Raw genomic sequence first — 23,819 nt, 5'->3', positions numbered from 1 at the left:
CAAAATACAACTCGGCCCTAAAAAACCACTCATTAGGTCTGTCCCATTGAAAATAGGAATCTCCATTCTGACGTTTTTAAGCAAAAGATGTGGATCATTGTGGTCCAAACGAGGTTTCCCTAAAGGACCAGGAACGAAAGAGAAGAGCGATGATCTTCTTTTTATTGTTGGACTTGCAGGTGTGCTTTGATTTTTGCAATTTGGCATTGCAATCTTGGGTAGTAATGGTGTCCAGTTCCCGATTACCTGTTTTTACCATCTGGGAGAAGATTTTTACACACTATTTCATTATATATTTTGTTACGGCACTATTTATTTAGATAATAGAAGAGAATTATAATTTAAGTGGATGGATATAGATAGTTATTAGACACCACATTGTCAAATAAGAGAAAACCTTCCCAAATGAGAGAAAACCTTCTGTGGTGAGGATGTATATACATACCTGTAAAAAAAGATAAGATTTTAGGATATGAAAGAAAATAAAAAAAATATACCCAAATAAATACATAAGATGTATTCAAAAAATTTCCCTCCAATAAACCAAAGAAAAAGTGATCGGGCTGTTGCTCTTTTTTGGGTTGCGGGGTTGTATGTCACTATTTTTTGTGCTTCCGAATCTAATAGTCCCCACGAGTAAATCGTTTGAAATATGGACTTTATTAATCTCATGTGACATAAGAGAAGTTCTCTTATGTTATAGAGATAGTTATGAGTGAGACCCACTCACTTAAAGAAAAAGAAAAAAAATAACGTGGAAGTCGATGTATGTGTAGGAGAGAAAAATACTCTCCTAGAGCATAAGATAATATTTTCCCTTGAAATATTGGTTACTGCTTTAATAATAAGTTTTTTTTTTTAAAAATAGATAAATAAATTCCCCTTTAAACTTGAATACATGTGTTTTGGATTATTTTCAAGGGCCTAATTTCCCTAACCTCCATTATTAAAAAAAAAGAATTTTTTGGTATTGCTTTTTTTATAAGTTAATAATACATATAAATAATATTTTGCCATTTTTTACGATTTATTTTTTTAGTTAGCATACAAATACTTAACGAATTAGGAATCGCTTTTTTTTAAAAAAAAATCCAAAGAAATACTATAATTAATTACTCAAAAAGTAATGGGTTTAAAATATGAAGGATATGAATATTCTCTATTGTTATTTAACAGATCATATTATGTAAGGTGATCTTAATTAATGAATAAATTATCGATAGTAATTTTGTAATCTTTTATCTTAATATTTTTTCTCTTTCATCATTTATCACTATTAATTCATTTTTGTATAGTTGAGATTATTTTCATACGATATAATCATATTAAATAATGGAGAATGTTATATTTACAAATATTTTATTTATAAACTCTTACAAATTACATTATGTCTGATCAATCATATTTCAATCAAAAGTGTATAACTGATCAATTTAGTAAAATTTGTAAAAAAATTTGTAAACATATTCTTCCCTTTAAATAATACGCGAAAAAATTTGCGAATGCCAAGAAATTGTTAAAAATCCCAATTAAGTAATTAACTTGCAATGATAAAAGGACCAAGTGTGCAGGCGCCAAAAATAAAAAAGGGAAGGCAATCCGTGTGGTGTATGAGACAACCCAATCGTGACCGTCAGATTTAGCGCACACGGATCGCTCCAATCGAAAACTTTCACTCCCGCGCAATAACAACCAATCTTAAAATCTTCAAGTTTTCAATCTTCCCCCAAACCCTTATTTTTTCTACTATAAATCCCGCAATTCACACTCCATTTTCTTCATTCTCCGCCAAACATTGCCTTGTTCTAGGTTTTAGCGATGGCACGTACGAAGCAAACAGCACGCAAGTCCACCGGCGGCAAAGCCCCAAGGAAACAGCTGGCAACCAAGGCGGCGCGTAAATCAGCTCCGGCCACCGGTGGAGTGAAGAAGCCGCACAGGTTCAGGCCAGGAACGGTCGCTCTGAGAGAGATAAGGAAGTATCAGAAGAGCACGGAGCTCCTGATTCGAAAGCTTCCCTTCCAGCGTCTGGTTCGGGAAATCGCCCAGGATTTCAAGACCGACCTTAGGTTTCAGAGCAGCGCCGTGTCGGCGCTACAGGAAGCCGCGGAGGCTTACTTGGTAGGGTTGTTCGAGGATACCAACTTGTGTGCAATTCATGCGAAGAGGGTCACTATCATGCCTAAGGATATTCAACTCGCTCGTCGCATTAGAGGCGAGAGGGCTTAGTTCTGATTTTAATTTCTTTATATCCATTATTGCCTTCTCTTTAATGTGCTCTTGTCAATGTCAAAATTTGGTTCTGTAAAATGTGAATCTGCAAGTTGCTTCTTCTTTCTAGTTCTATGTTATATGGTTATGTTTTATTTTATTTTATCTTTTTCTCGTTTTAAATATTTTCTTATTAAAAAAATTATATGTTAATTTTTTTGGTATACTATTATTTGGTATCTGATCATTAACTGGTGTTAACTAATATGGATTTGGGACGTACACGCGGCAAAACTTTTTTTACTGAGTTTTAACAGTTGAATATTAAGGATTTGAATTTGAAATTAATGGCTAGGCTTAAACTATTGTCAGTTGATCCATGTGGTTGCTGATAAGAATTTGTTTAGTGTGAACATAAATAAATCGTTAGAGGCCATGGTTCGAGATAATAATTCTTTTGGTTTTATTAATAGCAAGCAAAAATTTTGTTGTTTGCTACTGGGATGCGTACATAATTATGATTTGCGGGTTATAACAGTTGTGGGTATAATAAACTCGTACAAAAATTGAACAGAAAAACATCATCATCCCCTGAAGCCCTTCAATACTAATCTACGAAATTATACGAGACTAACAAAAGCTAAATTTTGATCAGAAGCTTTATTGTTTTCGTCCAGTTGGTGTAGCCAGCTCGCTTCAAGCATTACGCATCCAAAGCATGTGCCGCTGATAATTGGTGTAAATTTTCCTTTGTTTTGTTTTTCCCTTGATTCATTAGCTCGACAAACTCCCTAAAAGCTGCATTATCAACAATCACATTAGTATTTATTGTTCAAATCCTGTTCTTGAACCTTACACTTCTTAAGATTGTTATACCCTGAGATACATTAATGATCGTACTAATCTACGTTTCTAATAGGGAAAAGTTCACCAATGCCCCTGTGGTTTGCTTCAGAATCACTTATGTCCCTGTGGTTTTTTTTCTATCACACATGCCCCTGTGCTTTGTAAAAAAATTAAAAACCACAGGGACATATGTGATAAAAAAACATACTATTTTACAAACCACAGGGACATATGTGATAGAAAAAAAACCACAGGGGCATAGGTGATTCTGAAGCAAACCACAGGGGCATTGGTGAACTTTTCCCTTTCTAATAAACTGCAAGCTTGAAGTCTCTTACCGTAGTCAGAATCATGAGGTCCAGGAGATGCTTCAGGGTGGTATTGAATAGACATGATTCTTTGAGCAGGGAAAGCAAGACCAGCACAACTTCCATCATTAAGATTGATATGAGTAACCTCCACTCCTTCTGGCAGTGTGGTGGGGTCAACTGCATAGTTGTGGTTCTGCCAATTTATTATATATCAGTTTATGATGATACAAGGCCATGAGAAAAAGAATAAAATACTCACATAAGAGGCGAAAAGTTAAAAATATAACAAGGAAGCTATCTCAATTGACTTTAATTTGTTTCGAAGACATGATTGGCACAACAAATATAGGACCGCACATCACTTCAACATATTTGCTGCTACGTGTAGAATTTGTTATGCTGTTTTTTTACCTCATCACAAGACTAAAGGTCCAATCACGCCCATGAGTTGATACAACATGAACAAGAACTGAACTGATGGTAATGATTACCATTACATAGTTTTGTCTACCATCAGTTACTATTATTGTGAGTTCCGGTTTAATTTTGTTTTCTTAAGGGGCGAGGTCCCAACCCTCCTAATAAGGCAAAAAAAATATGTCTATAGAAAAAGTTCTTTTTGTCTTCCCCAGCAAACCTAACGATTCAAATGGATTTAGGTATAGTATGGTGGAAAACTAGGAAATAAAGTGACAGAAAAACATCCATTAGTTCCCATACCTGAGCACTAATTTCAACGTGGCCAGTTCTAAGGTTACGAACGGGATGGTTTCCTCCATGGTGACCAAATTTCATCTTGAAGGTTGTACCTCCTAAAGCCTGGCCAAGCAATTGATGGCCCATGCAAATTCCAAAAACAGGCACCTTTCCAAGAATATTCTTTACTGTTTCAACAGCATAAGGAACAGCAGATGGATCTCCAGGGCCATTGCTGAAAACGACCCCATCCGGCTTTATCTTCAAAGTTTCTGATGCCGGCCATGTAGATGGAACAACAGTGATTTTACAGCCATAAGATGCTAGGCGCCTAAGTATATTATGCTTGATTCCAAAATCATAAGCAACAACCTAAAATTTCGTTCATCAGCATGAAGCATATATTAAATTACCCAATAATCAACAAAAAGAAAGAGACAGTACCAACAGCATACTGCATATACTTACATGGAAAGTTTCTCCGGGCCCTTTATTGGAAGTAAAATCCCATTCTTCCTTTGTTTCATCAACCCACTCATGTGGAGATTTGCATGATACTCCACTTATTAGATCAACACCTACAAATATGAAACAGCAGCTATGTAGTTCCACTTTTAAAAACATTTACATAACATCCAGCACTCATAACCTTACCAACAATGTCCCATGATTTAGACATCTGAACTAGTTCCTCATCTGTTTTGGAATTGTCAGTGCTCAAGATACCAATGAGGCTGCCATCTTGCCGTAATCTGCGTGTGATTGCACGTGTATCAACATCATCTGTTGCATCCCAAAGTACCATCAAAGTCAACAGCAAAAAACAAAAGTTATGCAACAACGAGTAATGTTCTTCCCACAACTTTTTATACAAATTACTTACAAATTCCCATGATATTCCTTTCTGCTAAGTAATCACCCAAAGCTTTCACACATCTCCAGTTTGAGGTACTGAATAAATATTCATTGCAAAAAGACAGGAAGAGTAAATAGACTAAGTAAAAGCTCAATCAAAGGAAAATATTTCCAGAGCAAGAGAATAGAACCTGATACTCAAACTTCTAATTACTAGACCAGCAAGAAAGCACTTCCTTGATTCCTCATCATCTGGATAACAGTGAATCAAAAAGTAGTTTTTAAATGGCTTCCAAGCACAAGGATTAAAGGACTCAGGAGGAATTAGAATATAAAACACAAACCAAAATTTATGCCAGTATTCCCAATATGTGGATTTGTCATCAGCACAAACTGGCCAGCATAACTAGGATCTGTCAAAATTTCTTGATACCTGATGATCACACAAATAACAAAGTAAACAAACATCCATTTATTTAGGTTGAAAGCAAGCCATTAAAAAAAGAACAGATCCTAAGATACATAGTTTGGCTCACCCAGTCAATGATGTATTAAAAACAACTTCACCAAATTGGGTTCCTGAAGCCCCAAATGATTTTGCTTTCCAAATTGAACCATCTTCTAGCACAAGTCTAGCATCTGAATTTTTCCAAGGCCTTTCTCCATTACCTATATTTCAAGCAAATAAAGCTGCATCAATTTGGATAATAATACCCAATACTAAAGCCAAACAGAGGCAATACAATTTTAATTTCCATGTTACCAAATGCACCATAAAAGGGTGAAAAGAAAACGCTTTCAAAGCTATTGCAAAAAAAAAAAAAAAAAAAAAAAAAAAACGCTTACAGAATATTAAAAAGGTTACCCGCATAGCATCTAACAGAAAAAGCGGAAACTTTTGCAGCGCTTGGTGGCGACTTGGAACCAAAGCGGTTTGTGAGATTATTCAGAGTCACAGTGAAGACCAAAGCTTTTGTTGTCGCCATTTTCGCACCGTTACAGAGATGTCTGTGAAACCACCCTCGGTAGTGTCTTAGCGTGTTCAGCTAGGTTTTTTATTCTCAATTTCAGGGACCACTTTCTTTTATTATTATTATTTTTTTAAAAATTGATATATCGTTTTTAATGATAGCACTTGTAATGTCATACAAACTATCTTAATAGTTACTTAATTTATTTTCACTTTAGCTTTTCCTGAAAAAGCAATTTCCAATCAGCAATTGATATTTTGTTTGCCCAAAAAAGCTGCAGGAATTAAAAAAAAATTCCGGTAAGTATTTATTATAAATCTTCTTGAAATGATAAGATTTTGTCTTATTTTACTTTTTTGATGTTGACCTTGTATTAACTAAAATCTGCATAAATGTAATAAAATGTACTTTGAATTATTCATCAAACATAAAAATAATTTGGTGAGTAATTAAATAAATGACAAGTTTTAGAAAAATAATTATAAGAGAATAATTATTAGACTTTATGTTTTTATCATAAGGACGTTTGGTCGAGGAGAAATATTTTGACTACTAGAGAAATGTAATTACTAGGGAAATGGTTGAAAAATGAGTTTGGTAGGAAAATGTAAAAAAAATTGTTTGGTTGACCGAAATATTATCAGGGAAATTTATTTAAATTTGCAAAATCTATGTTCGGGAGAAACTTCGCACCTGTTTTTTCACTTCCCAGTTATCTCAAAATACCACATCTCAAGTGGTATTCTATAACAGTGAATTTCATCCAAAAATCAACACAAAAGTCATTTCCCCATCTATCCTATTTGCCTAGTATTTTTGAAAAAACCTGAACCAAACGTAATATTTTTCAATATCCACTTACACTTTCCCATCAATCCCAATATAAACCTTCAACCAAACACAACCTTAAAAGAATAATAATGCATACTAATGTCTATACCGTGCCAGTATATTATTGAAAAAACTAAAATGTTTGAGCAGAAAACACAAATTAAAATAATTTTGGAGAAGCAATTAAGTGTATATTAGTAGCAAGGAATTGGAGAAACTTATACGCTATGAAATACCGACACTTCAAAATTCCTGACGTGTCGTGTCCGACACTTTTCGACACTCACCGACACTTCGGCACTTCCCGACACTTCAATACTCGTTGCAAAGACTTAAAAAAGATTCAAAGGTTACGTTGCGTTGCATTTTGAGTTTCAACTATTAGATTTCTTGGATTACGATTACTATATTATTGAGTTTAATATAAATATTTGGGATATCTTATATTTCTTTGCAAAATTGATGAGTATTATAAGTTTAACTTTATATTTTTGTTAAATTATTGAATATTAAATATAATATACACTATATAAAGTAAAAATATTATATAATATCAAAACGTGTCCTAACGTGTTAAAAATTTAATATTTTTTATAATTAACGTGTCGGAGTCTCATGTCGTATCTTGTGTCCCGTATTAGTGTCGATCCAAGATAGCTTATATGGGATTATCTGATCAAACTTTCTTGCCTCTATTGTATAAAACAAGAGCTATAGCACAAGCCTGAAGACTATGGTCAGGATGTAGATACCCGAATGATGCCCGTCACAATCTAACGCCAATAATACCAGCTATACGAAAGCTCCACGTACACCCACTCAGTAATAATAATTAATCATTTAAGCATGTTTCAAATATCATCCGGCTCTTGAGTTTTAAAAGACAAAGCGGAGAGTATAACAACAAATACAAATTTGAATTAAAATATTCGCTATCATTTTTTAAAAATAAAATAAAATCAATCAAGTCAAATTGACGAGGATGCCCTACAAGTGTCCTTTCAACGTACATAACAAAAATGAACCGATAGTAAGCATTTGTGAATTAATAGAAGATGATTGAAAGGAGAGAGAGAGACACACGTAGAAGTCTATGACAATTTGACAATTTCACACATAAGAGGGACAAACTAATGAAATTAGAAGAAAGAAAAAAAATAAAGGAAAAAAAAGAGAATACATTTTTTTAATCCACATGTCATTCTCTTAATGGGAGGAGCACAAAGTCTAGGTGCACCCAAATTTTTTTCGTTACATTGTGTTTTATAAAAAGAGCAGTAAAATTGATTGAGTATTGAGTCAGCATTAACAAACAATACTGACATACTCTGAAACTAACTGAACGAATAATTCTGTACATACAAGAGTATACTACAACAATACAGTTCACTCAATATATTTTAATACACTCCCTCAAACTCAGGACGGTTGGATATAATCAATTACCCAGAGTTTGTGTTGAAGTTCAAAACATTTATTAGGTGATAATGCTTTAGTTAAAGTATCAGCTATATGATCTTGAGCTGGAATGTGCAATATTTGTAAGTTTTAAATTATACTGAAATGTGGAATATGATAGATCATAAATACCTTCAGCCATTGCTTTCTTTTTGTTTTGAATAGTTTGTGCAACTGATACAAAAATCTTCTATTGAGTCTTCAAAACTCTTCTCTACAGCACAAATGGTGTGCAACTCTATAGTAGAGTGAGGTCAAGGACTCATGAAGCTAAAGATGCACCCTTTTATAGATTCCTCCATCATAGAGTTTGTACAAGTGTGCACTGAAGATAGACTCAGTTGATGGCAAACAAGAACCAAATGAATGGTTGATGATTACAAACTAAAACCAAAAGTAGATGAACCACTTCAATAAGTGATGAATAAGTGGACGACATAAGTGAGGTTGATGGAAGACCAAAACCATATGGCAGACCAAGACCAAAATTAGGTACTCCATTATTCAATCTATTATCATTAGTGGACAATGTAAGTGGACCACATAGGGTCACACCACTACTAACACATTTTTACTGACATTCTCCCACTTGGTCCACATAGACCGTCATATACTATAGTGAGAAACAAAATACATGAATCATGGCGATAAGTCCTATAATTTATGTGAGTATTATCTTCCATGTATTACATTGTATTATATTTCTCAAGCCCATATAACTTAATGAATAAACCCAATGTTTATATTGAGTCCAAACTTTATTAATAACTTAAGGGAGCTATACTTGGTGAACAATCACTCATCTTAAATCTTTCCAAAACTTTGTTGATATAGATCTCTTGAGATAAACCAAGAACACCCCTTATTATGTCTCTATCTATCTTGATGCCAATAACATAAGAGGCATCACCTATATCCTTCATACCAAATTTTTTAGAGAGAAATTATTTTACCTTATACAGTAAACCCTTATCATTGGTTGCAAGTAAAATATCATCCACATATAGAATAAGAAAACAAATTTTGCTCCCACTGACCTTCTGGTATATACATTGATCCATGATGTTCTCTACAAAACCAAATGAAGAGATAACATCATGAAATTTTAAATACCATTGACGGGATGCCTGTTTCAATCCATATATAGATTTGTTAAGCTTGCATACCAATTACTCACCATCACTAGAGGAAAATCCTTCAGGTTCTTTCATATAAACCTCTTCCTCTAGAACTCCATTGAGAAAACTGTTTTCATATCCATTTGTTGCAACTCTAAGTCAAAAGTGCAACTAATGCTAGAATGATACGAAGAGAATCTTTCATAGATACAGGAGAAAAGATCTCCTTGTATTCGATTCCTTCTTTCTGATTAAATCCCTTGGCTACGAGTCTTGCTTTATATCTCTCAATGTTGCCTAATGAGTCTTTCTTAGTTTTGAAGACCCATTTACATCCAATGGCTTTTACACCATCAGACAACTGAACAAGATCCCAGACTCCATTAGTTGCCATAAAATTCACTTCATCTTTTATAGAATTATAGCAAAATTTTGATTCTTTAAGATTCATGGCTTGTGAAAATATTTCAGGATCATTTTCAGCTCCAATATTATAGTCAGCTTCTTGTAAATACACAACAAAGTCACTCGGTATCGCTGATTTTCTTATTTTGGTAGATCTTCTTAATGTTGTTTAATTATCTTCTTGAGGAAATTGTTGTTTAACTGGTTGATCAACAATTTCTACTTGTTCCTCATGAACAACTTGATCTACTAGATTATCAGCAGGTTGTGGATCTTGAATAATTGGTTGTACTCGGTTGAGTTGGAGGAGTATTAAGAACAACCAATGTCCAACTTGAAGTGGATGGTTGAGCAACTGAATAATCCTTCTGGCTCAGGATCAAAGAAAAATAAAGGTACCTCAGTGTATGAATGAGAATCAATTTCAGATTCTTCACTCATAAACCAAGTATTATAAATAATATGAACAACAATTTAAATAAAAAAGAAAAATAAAGAATGATATATTAACAAAATCTAAAGTGAAATAGTTTCAAAGACAAAATTTAGTGTAAACTATCCCCGGCAACGACACCAAAAACTTGTTGGGTGCTGATACTCTTAAGGACGTTCCCTTTACTTAGTCCATCAAGAGAAAACACATCGTTCTCTAGATATTAACCCAGTCGCGCAAGTGCACATATCAAGTAATGAGTGGGATTATTAGTGGCCAAGTTATCGTTCCCACGAGGATAGTAACTCTATATAATACTTTGAACTATTCTGAAAAGAATTTGAAATATAAGTAAAGACAGTATTGAACTATTTGGTCTTTCATTCCCTAGTGCCTTGAGGACGTTCCCTCTAGGTGGTAGGTTCAAATTGAATCTAAACAACTTCTCGCGTTGTTATGTATTAAATCTTTCTTGATTTCAGGAGGAACGACAAAATCATGGGAGATTTGGTTATATTGTCACAAGATATTAAATGCTGAAAACTTAAAGATAACAACAATTAAGAGAAAACAAGATGGGTGATTAACAAAAAAAAATAGTTTTAACACAAGAAACGGATCCACTGTTCCATTCTTAAATAGCTATGTTCTCAACTCAAGACTTAACCCTTCTACATTTGTTCAGGTCTTTTCACTGCCAACTCTGATTCCTCACCTTATAGACTAAATGACTCACAAGTTTCCATATTCCTATGACTCCAACAATTACTAAGTTCAGAAACTTCAGAGAACGAGGTGGTCCCTTATTTCTAAGGTAACTAGTAAGATTGTTTCCACAATCCTACCTTCCTCCTATGATTAAGCTGTCTGAAATCCCTTCCTTAAGGAAGTTTCTTTCTCAGTTTGCGTTCAATTTCCATTGATACCCAAAGAGTTAAAATCACTTAAATCACAAAAATACAAAAGCTCCAGTACAAGAGTTTTGAACATAATTCTTTAAGAATTTCACAGTTTTTCCATTCCAAAATAACTTAACCCGTGGCTGAAAACACAAACATAATTATTTCAATCTGAAATCACATAGACCCGAGATTCAATTTGAAGATAAAGAGTAGAAGAAAAGAGAAATAAAAAACATATATTAATAAGAAACAAGTTTACACTACAAAGAAATAAAATGGAGAAGTATAGATATTGCTCGTGAGGAGTCTCAAATGGTGAAAAGGAACGGGGAAAGAGTTGTTGTCACTTAGATTATTGCTAAAACTATACAAAAAAAAATACAGAAACTTAAAATACACTAGGTGATCTCTTCTTAAGGAATTCGATGATTTCGTCGTGTGGGATTCTTCTATTTATAGGCTAAAAGAATGGATGGCAATCTTATGATTCTTCTTCAGCTATTCCTTGATTGTATGGAGAGGCGGTGGACTAGTACTCTGACAAGTGAAGCAAGTTGTTTGATGAGATGACTTAGGGTTGAGAATTGCCTTTTTTATTCTGAGACCTCCATGCCTAGTTTTTCTCTAAACCAATGAGCACTCTTCGTTCTCTACTGTACACGTTTCCTCTTACTTGATTGTTGTAAGAACCCGCACCGTTAAATTAGGTATTTAATTAATTAATTATGAAAAATTAGGAAATGATTCCATAATGGACCCTAATAATTATTATGAGGCTCTAATAATTATAGTAAGTGATTAAGAATGCTGAAAGTCGCTTTTCGGAAGAAAAGTGCAGATACCGGTTCTGCTAGTCGGTATAAATGCGTACCGAAAAAGTATCCCGAAAAATTATAATAAGTGCATGATAATTACTAGAATGATATGAAGGACTTGTAAAACGAGTTTCAAGTCAAAATAATAAGAACTGGTGCCAGAAACTGATACTGGCTATGAAAAGCGCGTACCGAAAAGGTGCTCAGAAAAATATAATAAAAATATGATAATTCTTGTAAAATTGAGTAGATTCAGAACCCCAAGTTTGGGATTAAAATTCTAAGCGTAGCTTTTAGCGCTAATACAGTGCGATTAAAACTTAATGAGACTATATATAAGAGTGGCACATGATCCTAGGTTTATTTTGGTGCCTCCTACGTATGTTTTCTGAAGGGCCAGCTGCTGCCTCTCCATTCCTTAGCCTCCCTTGCTTGGAAATGTCCCAAGTCTTCACCTTTTCTAGCATTTTCTTCATCTTTAGCTTGCTATACACTTGAGAGCAACCTTGTGAGGGTGTGAGTGCTCCATTTTCTGAGTTGTAAGTTCTGTTTCTAAGTGTATGTGGGGCTGACTTCATGGTGGGTGTTGTGGGAGCCTTTGGGATGGCATTTGGTTGATCCAAGGGGCTATCTTGTGAAGAAAAATACCCACCTTGGTACCATTTTCGTGCACCTTGCTTTCTGAACCCTTGGAGACTGTTGGTGAGCTCCAAGAGCTGTCTTTTTCTGAGTTTGAACCTTGGGTAAGATTCCCTAACCTTGATCATGAGTTTAAGTGGTTAAAAATAGAATCTTGATGCATATAACAAGCTTAAGTTAATAACTTAAGGGTGGGTAATCTTAAACACACCTAGAAATGCATGTTTAAGTTTCTGTAATCGGTAAAAAAGGACCCTTGGGATTGATATCTCGCGAAATGCAAAATCTGCATTCTGACGCGAAATATCCAGATATTTGGTTGGAAATATCCGGATATCTGATATCCCGATATTTGGTTGGAAATATCCGGATATCGGATATCCCGATATTTGGTTGGAAATATTCGGATATCAGATATCCCGATATTCAGTTGGAGATATCCGGATATTTTGGTCTGGACAGCAACGAACCTACTTTAGTAAAAATTTGTTATCTTGGGCTACATAGCTCCAAATTGAGTGCCGCCTGGACCTATGTGAAGCTAACATATAGGGCTACAACTTTGTAAATTTTAGTAGCCATTGGATCAGTGCTTTGATCGCAGTATCTATTCTAAGTCGCGTTTTGGTTGTTGGAAATTCTGTTTGCAGCAGTTACCTTGCGTAAAACATAACCGGAGTTATACAACTCCGATTAAGACATAAATTATATCGTTGGAAACCTAAAGATGTCTAGTTTAACATGGTAAAATATTAGAATATGAATATTGATATAATTGTTGGTCTAAAACAGATTGTGATTGTGCTGTTTGTGAACCACGAGCTAGTGTGGACCTTGGTTTGGGTTTTTAGCTTGCGAGGTAAGCTTTCGTGTCCTCGGTTTAGCCATGTTGTGGTTCCACCATGTCCCATGGGGGTATGGTTATATGCATGCTGTGCTACATACTTTTGATGTTTTAGAAATGCTATTGAGCTGTTATATGCTAGTGCCTTGTTGATATGCATGTGGTGTTCCACCTATACGGTAAGCCTGAGTATGTGGTACATACAATATGGTGAGGCTGTGGGTGAGGTGCAAGCGGTGTTCCTTGTACTATATGTAGGTAATAGATGTATTTCTGCATTTCTCTGGCCAGTAGAATAGTTTAGACACCCATGGCATGAATATCTGTTGCACTGCATAGTTTTGGAACTGATATTGATATAAATGCTTTTAGAACTTATATTGCACATGTAAGTGAGCTTGGGGTGGAAGATCCTTGAGGACCCCTTGTATTACTGAGATTTCTTGTTTAGAGATCTCACCCCACGTTTAGGGAATGCTTATTTCAGGATCAGGTAATGTTGAGACCTCAGGCGGCAGGAGGCCGGAGCTGAGTTAGATATTGATGATATTATATGCTGACTTGTTGGATGCTGGATATGCATACTGCTTTTATGCTTTGAGCTTCATTTTATGTTTATGATTATCTTGTTGAGACGCTGTTGATTTGGTGAGCATGGGGATTGTCCATGACACATAGACTAGTTATGTCTTAGTTTGATTTAGAGTTGTAATAATGTATCAGGATATTGTTCGGACTACGTGATGTAGATCTGTGATTTAGATACTCACATTATTTATATATTGAGGTATTTCAGTATATGTCTTATTGCAATTTACATTCAGGCGATATTTTAGGAAATTTATTAAGTAATCAAGTTGGTAATTGATAATGACGTCATAATTGAATAAAAAAAATAATATTCTGCATTTTTAATTAAGCGTAGCTTAATACGATGTAATGATAACACTACCAGATATATACAGGGTGTTACAATTGTTGTACTCCTTTCTGCTTTTTGGAAGCTTCTTTTCAACGTTTCCTGCAAAGGAGTCTGAGAAGAGGTTAGTGGAGCAGGTGTACAAATAAGTCAAACTGTTTCTCTTTTTCTTTCATTATCAGCTGATTACATCATCATCTATTCTCTTCTGGTGCTTATGTTCTCAAGATCTGGGAACATGTTTTTATAGCAAAAATTGGTTACTAGTTGACGAAACGGATGAAATTTTACCATCAAAATGGGCTAAAATGGGATCGATTTTTCATCCCATCAATCACCATTGAGGAAAGCATTTTTGACATCCAATTGATAGAGGGGCTAGTGACGGATAGCTGCCATAGAAATAAAGAGGCGAATAGACATCATTTTTGCCATAGGAGAAAATGTATCCCCATAATCTTCACCAAATACATGAGTGTATCCCTTGGCCACCAATCGTGCTTTGAGATGATGCACCTATCCATTAGGACCAACCTTGACAATAAATATCCATCTATATCCAACAATAGATTTTCTAGAGGAAAGAGGAACCAGATCCCAAGTACCACTGTCATGAAGTGCACACATCTCGTCGATTATAGCCTGTCGCCATCCAGGATGGGATAATGCCTCACCTGCAGTCTTAGGAACAGATACAGAAGACAAAGAAGAAAGACAAGCAAAATGTGATAGAGAAAGGCGATGATAACTCATATTTATTGAATACCTGGGTAGAGGATGAATATTATGAGTACCTTTCTGGAGAGCAGTGAGTAGGTCAATGTCAGAGGGCGGGACCGAAGCCGCAGGAGTTGATGATGACATATCTGAGTCCATAGGAACCTCATCAATGTATTGGGGTATGGGTGGATGTGATCGACAATGATAAACCTAGAGAGGGGGATCTGGTGCTGGGATATATGAAGAAGTTACAGTAGGCGATTGTGGTGGGGATTTGGTGCCGGAATATATTGAATTGGAACAAAGGGTAAAGGTAACTGAGTATCAACAGCGTCATCCGGAATGGAGGTGGAGTAAAAAAATGGCACAGGCTCAAAGAAAGTAACATCCGCTGCGACAAAAGAGCGATGGAGACTGCGAGAGTAACATCGATAATCTTTTTGTGTCCGGGTGTAACCGAGGAACTCACATTTGAGGGATTTGGCAAACAACTTGTCACGATTGAGGCCGAGTTCATGGACAAAACAAGAAGAACCAAAAATACGAAAGGTAAGGAATGTAGGGGCTAATGGGGAAACAAGATAAAGTACGGTACCTAGTTATTAAGGATAGAGGAGGGCATGCGATTAATAAGATAGCATGCGATGAGAACAACATCACCCAAAAATTGATAGGAACATTCCCATGAATTAAGAGTGTCCGAGCTGTTTCAATAATATGACGATTTTTTCTTTCAGCAACCCCATTTTGTTGGGGGTGTGCGCACATGATGTGTGATGAAGAATGCTGTGAGAGCTCATGAATGATTGAAATGGTCGAGACAGATACTCACGAGTAGGGGTAAAACTGGGCCGGGTCGGCCTACAGGGGCCTACGACTCGGCCTACATTAGGCTAGACTTGACATAGTATATTTTGTATAATAGGCCGGGCTCGGGCTTTAAAAAAGCCTGTTTAATAAAAAGGCCGTAGGCCCACTTTCAAAAGGTCGAGCCTATAAGCCTACAGGTCGGCCTATATTGTACTATTTATTTTAAATAAAATAAAATAAAATAGAGTAAGTATGTCTTGAAGAAAAAAAAAATATAAATTTAATCAATTGCAATTATTTATAACTTAATCATATTCGATTATTTTTTAATAGAAATCTTACTTTATTTCTTATATAGGAGGAACCAACATCTCAACATGTTAGATTGTGTATATGAATATATTAAAAGATTTTTGGCAGAGGTTATACTTATTACAAGCATCATGATGTGTTTGTTGGATTCATGTAGTTATTTTAATTTACATAGTATGGATTTGTTTGTTGGATCTGATGAAATATATGTTATTTAATTTGAGCATTTTGCTTTTGAAAATGACTTAAATACATATTGTATTAGTTTTGTTATGATTCATGATTCTGTTTGGACGTTGAAATTATGACTTTTGGTGTAGCAACAGAATTTGAGTACTTTGTAAAGTTGATTCATGGTTCTGCTTGGAAGTTAAAAATCAACAGGCTAACGGGCCAAGCCAGGCCATTTGTTTTTTTCATAAACGGGCCAAACCAGGCTAACAGTTAGACTCATACTAGGCTTGGGATTTTTGGGACAAATCTCGGCCCAACCCAGCCCACTTTCACCCCTACTCACGAGCATTATCACTACAAAAAGTACGGATAAGAATACCAAATTAAGTAGGAATTTCTAAATAAAACTTCTGAAATATGGAGAACAACTCAGAGCATTTTTTCAGTAAAAATAACCAAGTGTTTCGAGAATAATCGTCAATAAAGGTAACAAAATATCTATAACCCCGAGTTGATTCAATACGAATGGGTCTCTAAACATCTGAGTGAACCAAAGTAAAAGGAGAAAAGACACGACGATTGACTCTATCATGAAAAAAACATCGAGTATGTTTCCCGAATTGACATGATTCACATTGCAAAGTAGACATCTTGGGCAGACGTAACACCATCTTATGTGACTTTGTAAGATTAGGATGACCCAATTGAGCGTGAATAGTGAGTGGAGAATCTAATATAAAATAAGCATGAGAGGAGTTGGAGGGCAGGTAAAGGCCATTAGACTCAAATTCGCCGCCAATTGTCTTCCCGAATTTTGGTCCTGTAAAACAATAGAATTTTGGGTAAAAGAAATGAGACAATCAAGAGAACGTTTTAAACGGCTAATGGAAAGGAGATTAAAGGGTGAACCAGGGACATAGAGCAAATTATCAATAGTAATGGAGGGAAATAGATGTACTGTTCCAATCCCATAAGACTGAACCTAAAAACCATTAGCCATAGTGACAACATGCAAATAACCAGAGGTAGAAAGAGAGGAAAACAAAGATTTATTACCAAAAATATGATCAGAGGTACCAGAATCAAGAACCCAATGACCAAATGATGAACTTTGAGTGAAACCAACAACACTATTACCTGTATACACAACAGTAGCAGTGGAACGAAGGATTGTGAATCGAGAAATATCTTGAGGATGGATAAATGATCTAGAATCAGCCATAGATCAAGAACAGTTTGCTGAAACAAAGATTTCGTGAACAGTAACAGAAATAGGAGAAATGCTTCGGAAGGGCCGCAACGGGCTTGAAACCATAAGGTAAGGATCAATCTGAACACGGAAAGGGAGGGCGATGCAGATGGAGCTCCATGCGTTGTCACGTGCCACTATAGTACTGGAAGCCACGCATATGTTTCACGCACGTGAGGGCGGGTTAGTGTGAATTTGGGAGCGGGCCTTGGACAAAAAGAACCGCCTCATTGTAATGATCATAACTGTGGGTGGCTTGCTGGAAAAAGTGCCAGAAAAATGATCGGTGGTGGCAGTCAACGACAATCAAACGGTGGTCCACAACGTTGGCAACCTCTAGTGATGGTGGGTCTTACAGCGTTGGATAGATCACCTTCTTATGAGTCCGTTGATGTACTTTTAGATCAGAACGACCGTCGGAAAAAATCTTCGGTGGCGGATGATGGCCAAAAACTGATGATGATGACAGTTTCTGAGAAGGATTTTACTCGGTAGACAATGGGTTTACCGAAAAGATGAGGATCTTGTTAGACTCTGATACCATGTTGAATATTAGGAACAAGGTGATTTATAAGTTATCTGTGTGTCTCAACTACACAGCAGAAAATATGCTATATAACTTAAAAGAAAGAAAATACAAAGAGATATACATGATATGAGATTTCTATACTACTATTCTAAACTATTATTTACAACAGGCTTGATCCACAGGAAGGATATCGTTAACTACATATTCAGAAATTATTGACAAGAGCTACGTTCGCAACATCTTGTCTTGCTTCAGCAATTCAAGATATTTAGAGGTGAGTGTATTACTTTCTCGATCTTCCTCAGAGGCATACTTGAGAGGAATCTTAGGTTTTACCAACAAATGTTGCAGTTGATACATTGCAGTCACAAGCAATAATCTGGCTCCAGAAAAAGAAATTGTTCTCTATAAGCTTCGCTGAAACTTGAAAGGTAAACAGAGAAGGAGAAGACGAAGTCATCTTGTTATCCATTGATGAGGACTAAGTGTTTTTGTTTTCCATTTGTGAATCGGAGTTCGACCTTGACGATTTGTTGTTCGATCCAGATTCAGTGTTTGTTGCAGAAGTCATTGATGATATTCACTATGGTTCTGGCCCTCAGAAAGAGAGATTTGATACCATAATTGATAGGTGTTCCTATCACGTAAATGCAGAAAGAAGAAGATAAAGATGAGACAAAGGAGATGAAAAAAGAATTCTGTTTCTTATTTCTTATTCAATGCCTTTTCTTTACATGTTGTTCTCATCTTATATACTGATGAGAGAAAGCTATTCGATTACACAGTCTGTTATGCCTTCCTAACTAACTAAATGCCTCATGTGTCCACATCATCACGAAATCTCACTGGTAGTTTCTTAATACGTTTTCCTCTTCCCATTGCAATGTTGTCCTCTTGAGCTTCTGTTATTGTTCCCACGTGCATATCTTGCTTTATTCTCATATCAATACCCTCTCCATCACAAACAACCTTGTCCTCAAGGTTGAAATGTGGGTATTATTCATAGAATTGTCCCCAGTCCTCCCATGTCACGAGCTCATGTGGCATGCCTGTCCATAGCACTTGTACTTGTTCGCAGGTTGTGCCATCATCCAGAGAAGTTCGTTTTTGAGGTATTTGGTGTGGTTCCAAAGTAGGGTGTCCAGTAGTAAATGTATCTGGTAAAGGAAATGGTTTGATCATAGTATCTCCCTTAAATGGTTTAAGTAAGGAGACATGAAAGGTGTGGTGTATTTTTGCTACTGTTGGAAAATCCAATTGATAAGCTACTGCACCAATTCGTTTGAGAATAGCAAAGGGACCAAAATACCTCCCTGAGAGCTTGTTGGACATACGGTTGGCCACTGAGATTTGACGGTAGGGTTGTAGCCTCACCCAGACCAAGTCTCCCACCTTATACTGTATATCTCTTCTATGCTGATTGACATTCTTTTGCATGGATTGTTGGGCATGTTGCAAATTTGCCTTCAATGCTATTATTACCTCTTGTCTGTTTCACAACATTATGTCTACCTCTTCTATTGAAGCTGAAGAAGGTAAGTAATCTAACATTGATGGAGGGTCTCTCCCATATACAACCTTGAATGGTGACATACCTGCTGAAGAGTGGAAAGATGTGTTGTAGCTGAGTTCTGCCCAATGCAAGTAGTTGAACCACTTTCTGGGATAGTCCGCAACAAAACAACGCAAATATTGCTCCAATGTACGATTTACCACTTCTGATTGTCCATCAGATTGAGGATGGTAAGCAGTTGTCCTCTTTAGCATCGTCCCACTCAACTTAAACAATTCTGTCCAAAACTTGCTTAAGAACACTAGGTCACGATCTGGAATGATTGATCTTGGGAACCCATGTAGCTTACAAACCATCTGCGAAAACAACATTGCTACCTTTGCTGCATTGAACTTAGTAGTTAGTGCACCAAAATGTGCATATTTGGACAGTCTATCCACTACCACTAAGACAGTAGAATTCCCCCCTTTGAATTTGGTAGGCCTATGATAAAATCCATAGTTATATCCTCCCAAATTTTATCAGGTACAAGGATAGGTTGAATCAAACCAGCAGGAGTGTGAGTGGAATATTTAGACTGTTGACAAATTAAACAATAATTTACAAAGTTCTTGACATCTTTGTGTAGTCCTAGCCACGTGAAGGAAGAAGAAGTTCGGGCCAATATTTTTTGTATTCCATAATGACCACCAATTGGAGTGGCATGTGTTTCATGTAGAATCAGCTGCACCAATGGTGAATTCGGATCAAGTAGTAGCTTCCCTCCTTAGAGTAACAGTCCATCTATGATTTCCATATTCTTGTGCTTGGGCTGGAGCTTCAGTGCCAGATACAGCTGTAAAAAATAATTGGATTCTTAATTTTCTTTTCGCAAGGCATCTAATATGTCAAAATGAACAGTGGCTAGCATCTGTAAAGAGAACACAGTAGGGTGTTTAGAAAGGGCATCTGCAACTCGATTTTCTTTCCCTGGTTTGTACACGATGGAATACTGAAAGCCCAACAATTTAGCCATGTAATATTGTTGTTCTGGAGTTTGCACCACTAGATAAAGCAATGCTCTAAGACTCTTCTGATATGTTCGAATGAGGAATTTCCTTCCAAGCAAATATTGGCGCCACTTCTTAACTGCCTCTGTGATTGCATAAAGTTCCCTCACATAAGCTGATGACTTTTGCATTCTAAGTGACAATTTCTTGCTGAAATAGGCTATTGGATGTTCTGTTTGGAGTAACACTGCTCCAACCCCTAAATCAGAGGCATCAGTCTCGATTACAAACTCTTGATTAAAGTTTGGTAACACTGCTTCAACATAAGGTGCGATTCTTAAACGTTGAGAATCATTCATTTCATAAAAATCGAAGAATTGTTCCACTTTGAAGATCCAATATTGAGCATCACTTGATCCATCAAATCGAGGAACTTTGAGTCTGAGATGACGAGTTGCTTGAATGTCATTCTGATTTGTGTTCTTCTGTTGGCCCTCTGTTGCTGATGACGAAGAGCTCCTATCATGATAATTGTCGAAGATTGCATCAATTTTGCATGTGAGTTCCTGAAACTTCTTGTTCATATGTTCCTTCAGAATCTCGACTTTAGATTGGGTCTGATCGAATCGATCATCCATGGAGCGTGATCTTGTCTCTGGAGGCATGATTTCAGATGAAAGCGCCAATTGATAAGTGTTCCTATCACGTAAATGCAGAAAGAAGAAGAGAAAGATGAGACAAAAGAGATGAGAAAAGAATTCTGTTTCTTATTTGTTATTCAATGCCTTTTCGTTCCATGTTGTTTTCATCTTATATACTGATGAAAGAAAGCTATTCGATTACACAGTCTGTTATGCCTTCCTAACTAACTGCCTCATGTGTCCACGGCATCACAAAATCCCAGTGGTAGTTTCTTAATACGTTTTCCTCTTCCCATTGCAATGTTGTCCTCTTGAGCTTCTGTTATTGTTCCCACGTGCATATCTTGCTTTATTCTCATATCAATAATAGAAGATGATTGGAATGAGAGAGAAAGAGCAAAAGAGCGAGAGAGAAGTCCATGATAATCTGAATATGAAGAGTGAATTGATTGTTTACAGATGTGTTACATTGTGCTCTATATAAAGAGTAGTAAAAACTGACTTAAAGCCTGTTTAACACCTTTTTTTAAGTTAAAGTTAAAAAAAACTTTAAAAATAAAATTATAAGTTGTTTGACGATTATATAAAACTTTTAACTTAAAAGTTATTTTTTTAGAAAAAATTATTCATTTGAAAAAAAAACTAATATAAATTAAAAAAAAGCACTTCTAAGAGTTTTTGGCTTTTTTTTCACTATAAAAAGCTCTTTTATTATAAGAGCTTTTGTAAAATCGTGCTTAGCTTAGTTTTTGCTTACAAGAAAAAAAAAACAAAAAAAAAACCTCACAAACACTTATTATTGATTCAGCACTAATAAACCGTACTAACATACTAACAAACTCTTAAGCTAACTGAAAGAAAAATTGTTTACTTACAAGAGTATGCTACAATGGTACAACTCACTCAATATACTCTAATATGAATAACTTTGTAATATAAATTTATATATAAAAAATTAAATGTGTCAATTTAGACTGACCGGATCTATTTGGAATTATACTAATGTGAGTTGAACTAGTTGCGAACTAACTTACGACAATCATTTATAGTTCATATTAGGGAAAACATTTTAAATCATTTGTTTAACTAACTTATATTTAAAAGTTTAAATTCATTGTTATTACTTGAAAAGGGTAATCAGAAAAATATTATTAATTGTTTAAATAATCTGTACAAAGAGGTCTCTATTTATAGAGAATGAAAAAACCTAATACTTGACCTAATGGGCTTGCCCCAATACAACAAATAATAATAATTAAATAATCAATATTTACAACACTCCTCCTCAAGCTGTGGAATAGAAATTTATCATTCCCAGCTTGCTAGTAAGTTCTTGAAATCTGTCTGAAGGAAGTCCCTTTGTTAATAGATCAGCCAATTGACGCCCAGTGGGAATGTATGGAGTGGTAATCAGCCCACTATCAAGTTTCTCTTTGATGAAATGACGGTCAACCTCAATATGTTTAGTCCGATCATGTTGAACTGGATTATGAGCGATACAAATAGCGAACTTATTATCACATAGCAGCTTCATAGGTCCCTCATATTTTATTTTGAGATCATCAAGTACAATTTTCATCCACAATAACTCACAAATGCCTTGAGCCATAGCTCGAAATTCAGCTTCTGCACTTGATCTGGCGACCACATCTTGTTTCTTACTTCTCCATGTCACCAAGTTACCGCAAAGAAACATGCAATAACCAGTGGTAGAACGACGGTCAGTCACGGATCCAGCATAATCAGCATCAGTGTAAACTTCTAAAGAGAGATTGCTGTAACACCCCGTATATATCCGGTAATGTTATCATAATATCGTATTAAGCTGCGCTTAATTAAAATGCGGAATTACTTTTTCTTTTCAATTATGATGTCATTAACATTACCAACTTGCTTAATAATCAATTAATAAAACATCGCCTGTATGTAATTGCAATAAAACAGCTAACTGAAATACCTCATAACATTAAAAAAAATAATAAGTGTGGCTCTAGTCACGGAACTACAACAACGTAGATCGGACCATCTAACAGTTTATACAACTCCAAACTACAAGTACTAACAGAAAGTGTCATGGACAATCCCCATGCTCACTCAAATAAGGCAACATGCCCAACATCAGTCTCAACAACAACATAATTATAAAAGGCATAAAACATAATTAGCATCAATATCCAGTCATGCTAACAAATAAGCAGAAGCAACATAATCAGCTAAGCTCCGGCCTCCTGCCGCCTGAGGCATCAGTACCCATACTACCTGATCCTGAAATAAGCATTTCCCAAACGTGGGGTAAGATCTCTAATCTAGAAATCTCAGTAAGTCAGTGAGTCCTCAAGGATCTTCCACCCCAAGCTCACTTACATGTGCAATATAAGTTTGAAAACACTTTATCCTTTATCATTTCTAAAACAATGCAATGCAGCAGATAATCATGTCATGTGTGTCAATACTAATCTACTGGCCAGAGACAGTGCAGGTATACGTCTATCACCTACACACCGTGCAAGTACCACTTGCATTCACCCCGGTACACCGTCTTGTATGGCGCTACATACTCAGGCTTCCCGTCAAGATGAAACAACATGTAACGTTCAATCGACATATCAAATATCCAAAAGCATGTAC

At 35.8% G+C, this 23,819-nt stretch overlaps 2 protein-coding genes across 2 annotated transcripts; one reads left to right on the top strand and one right to left on the bottom strand.

The window, feature by feature from the left end:
- The first annotated feature begins 1,815 nt into the window (after positions 1–1,815).
- Positions 1,816–2,229, top strand: LOC133307086 (histone H3.2). The gene has a single exon (XM_061507507.1). The coding sequence runs from the start codon at positions 1,819–1,821 to the stop codon at positions 2,227–2,229; it is 411 nt and encodes a 136-aa protein (XP_061363491.1). The 5' UTR covers positions 1,816–1,818.
- Positions 2,230–2,673: 444 nt separating this feature from the next.
- LOC133307081 (carbamoyl-phosphate synthase small chain, chloroplastic-like) lies at positions 2,674–5,934 on the bottom strand. The gene is made up of 10 exons (XM_061507500.1): positions 5,785–5,934; positions 5,456–5,588; positions 5,264–5,352; positions 5,111–5,171; positions 4,948–5,015; positions 4,719–4,847; positions 4,533–4,642; positions 4,089–4,436; positions 3,396–3,561; positions 2,674–3,009 (listed from the first exon to the last, which is right to left on the bottom strand). Exons 1-10 carry the CDS (start codon positions 5,903–5,905, stop codon positions 2,915–2,917), a joined length of 1,320 nt encoding a protein of 439 aa, XP_061363484.1. The 5' UTR covers positions 5,906–5,934; the 3' UTR covers positions 2,674–2,914.
- Positions 5,935–23,819: the final 17,885 nt, after the last annotated feature.

Source organism: Gastrolobium bilobum, unplaced genomic scaffold (genome assembly GCF_033153095.1).
Source record: "Gastrolobium bilobum isolate Gb01-03AN ecotype WA unplaced genomic scaffold, APGP_CSIRO_Gbil_v1 utg20052, whole genome shotgun sequence".
Classification (NCBI taxonomy): Eukaryota; Viridiplantae; Streptophyta; class Magnoliopsida; order Fabales; family Fabaceae; genus Gastrolobium; species Gastrolobium bilobum.
Note: the sequence above shows the minus strand (reverse complement) of the source record. Positions and strands in the feature narration are given on the sequence as shown.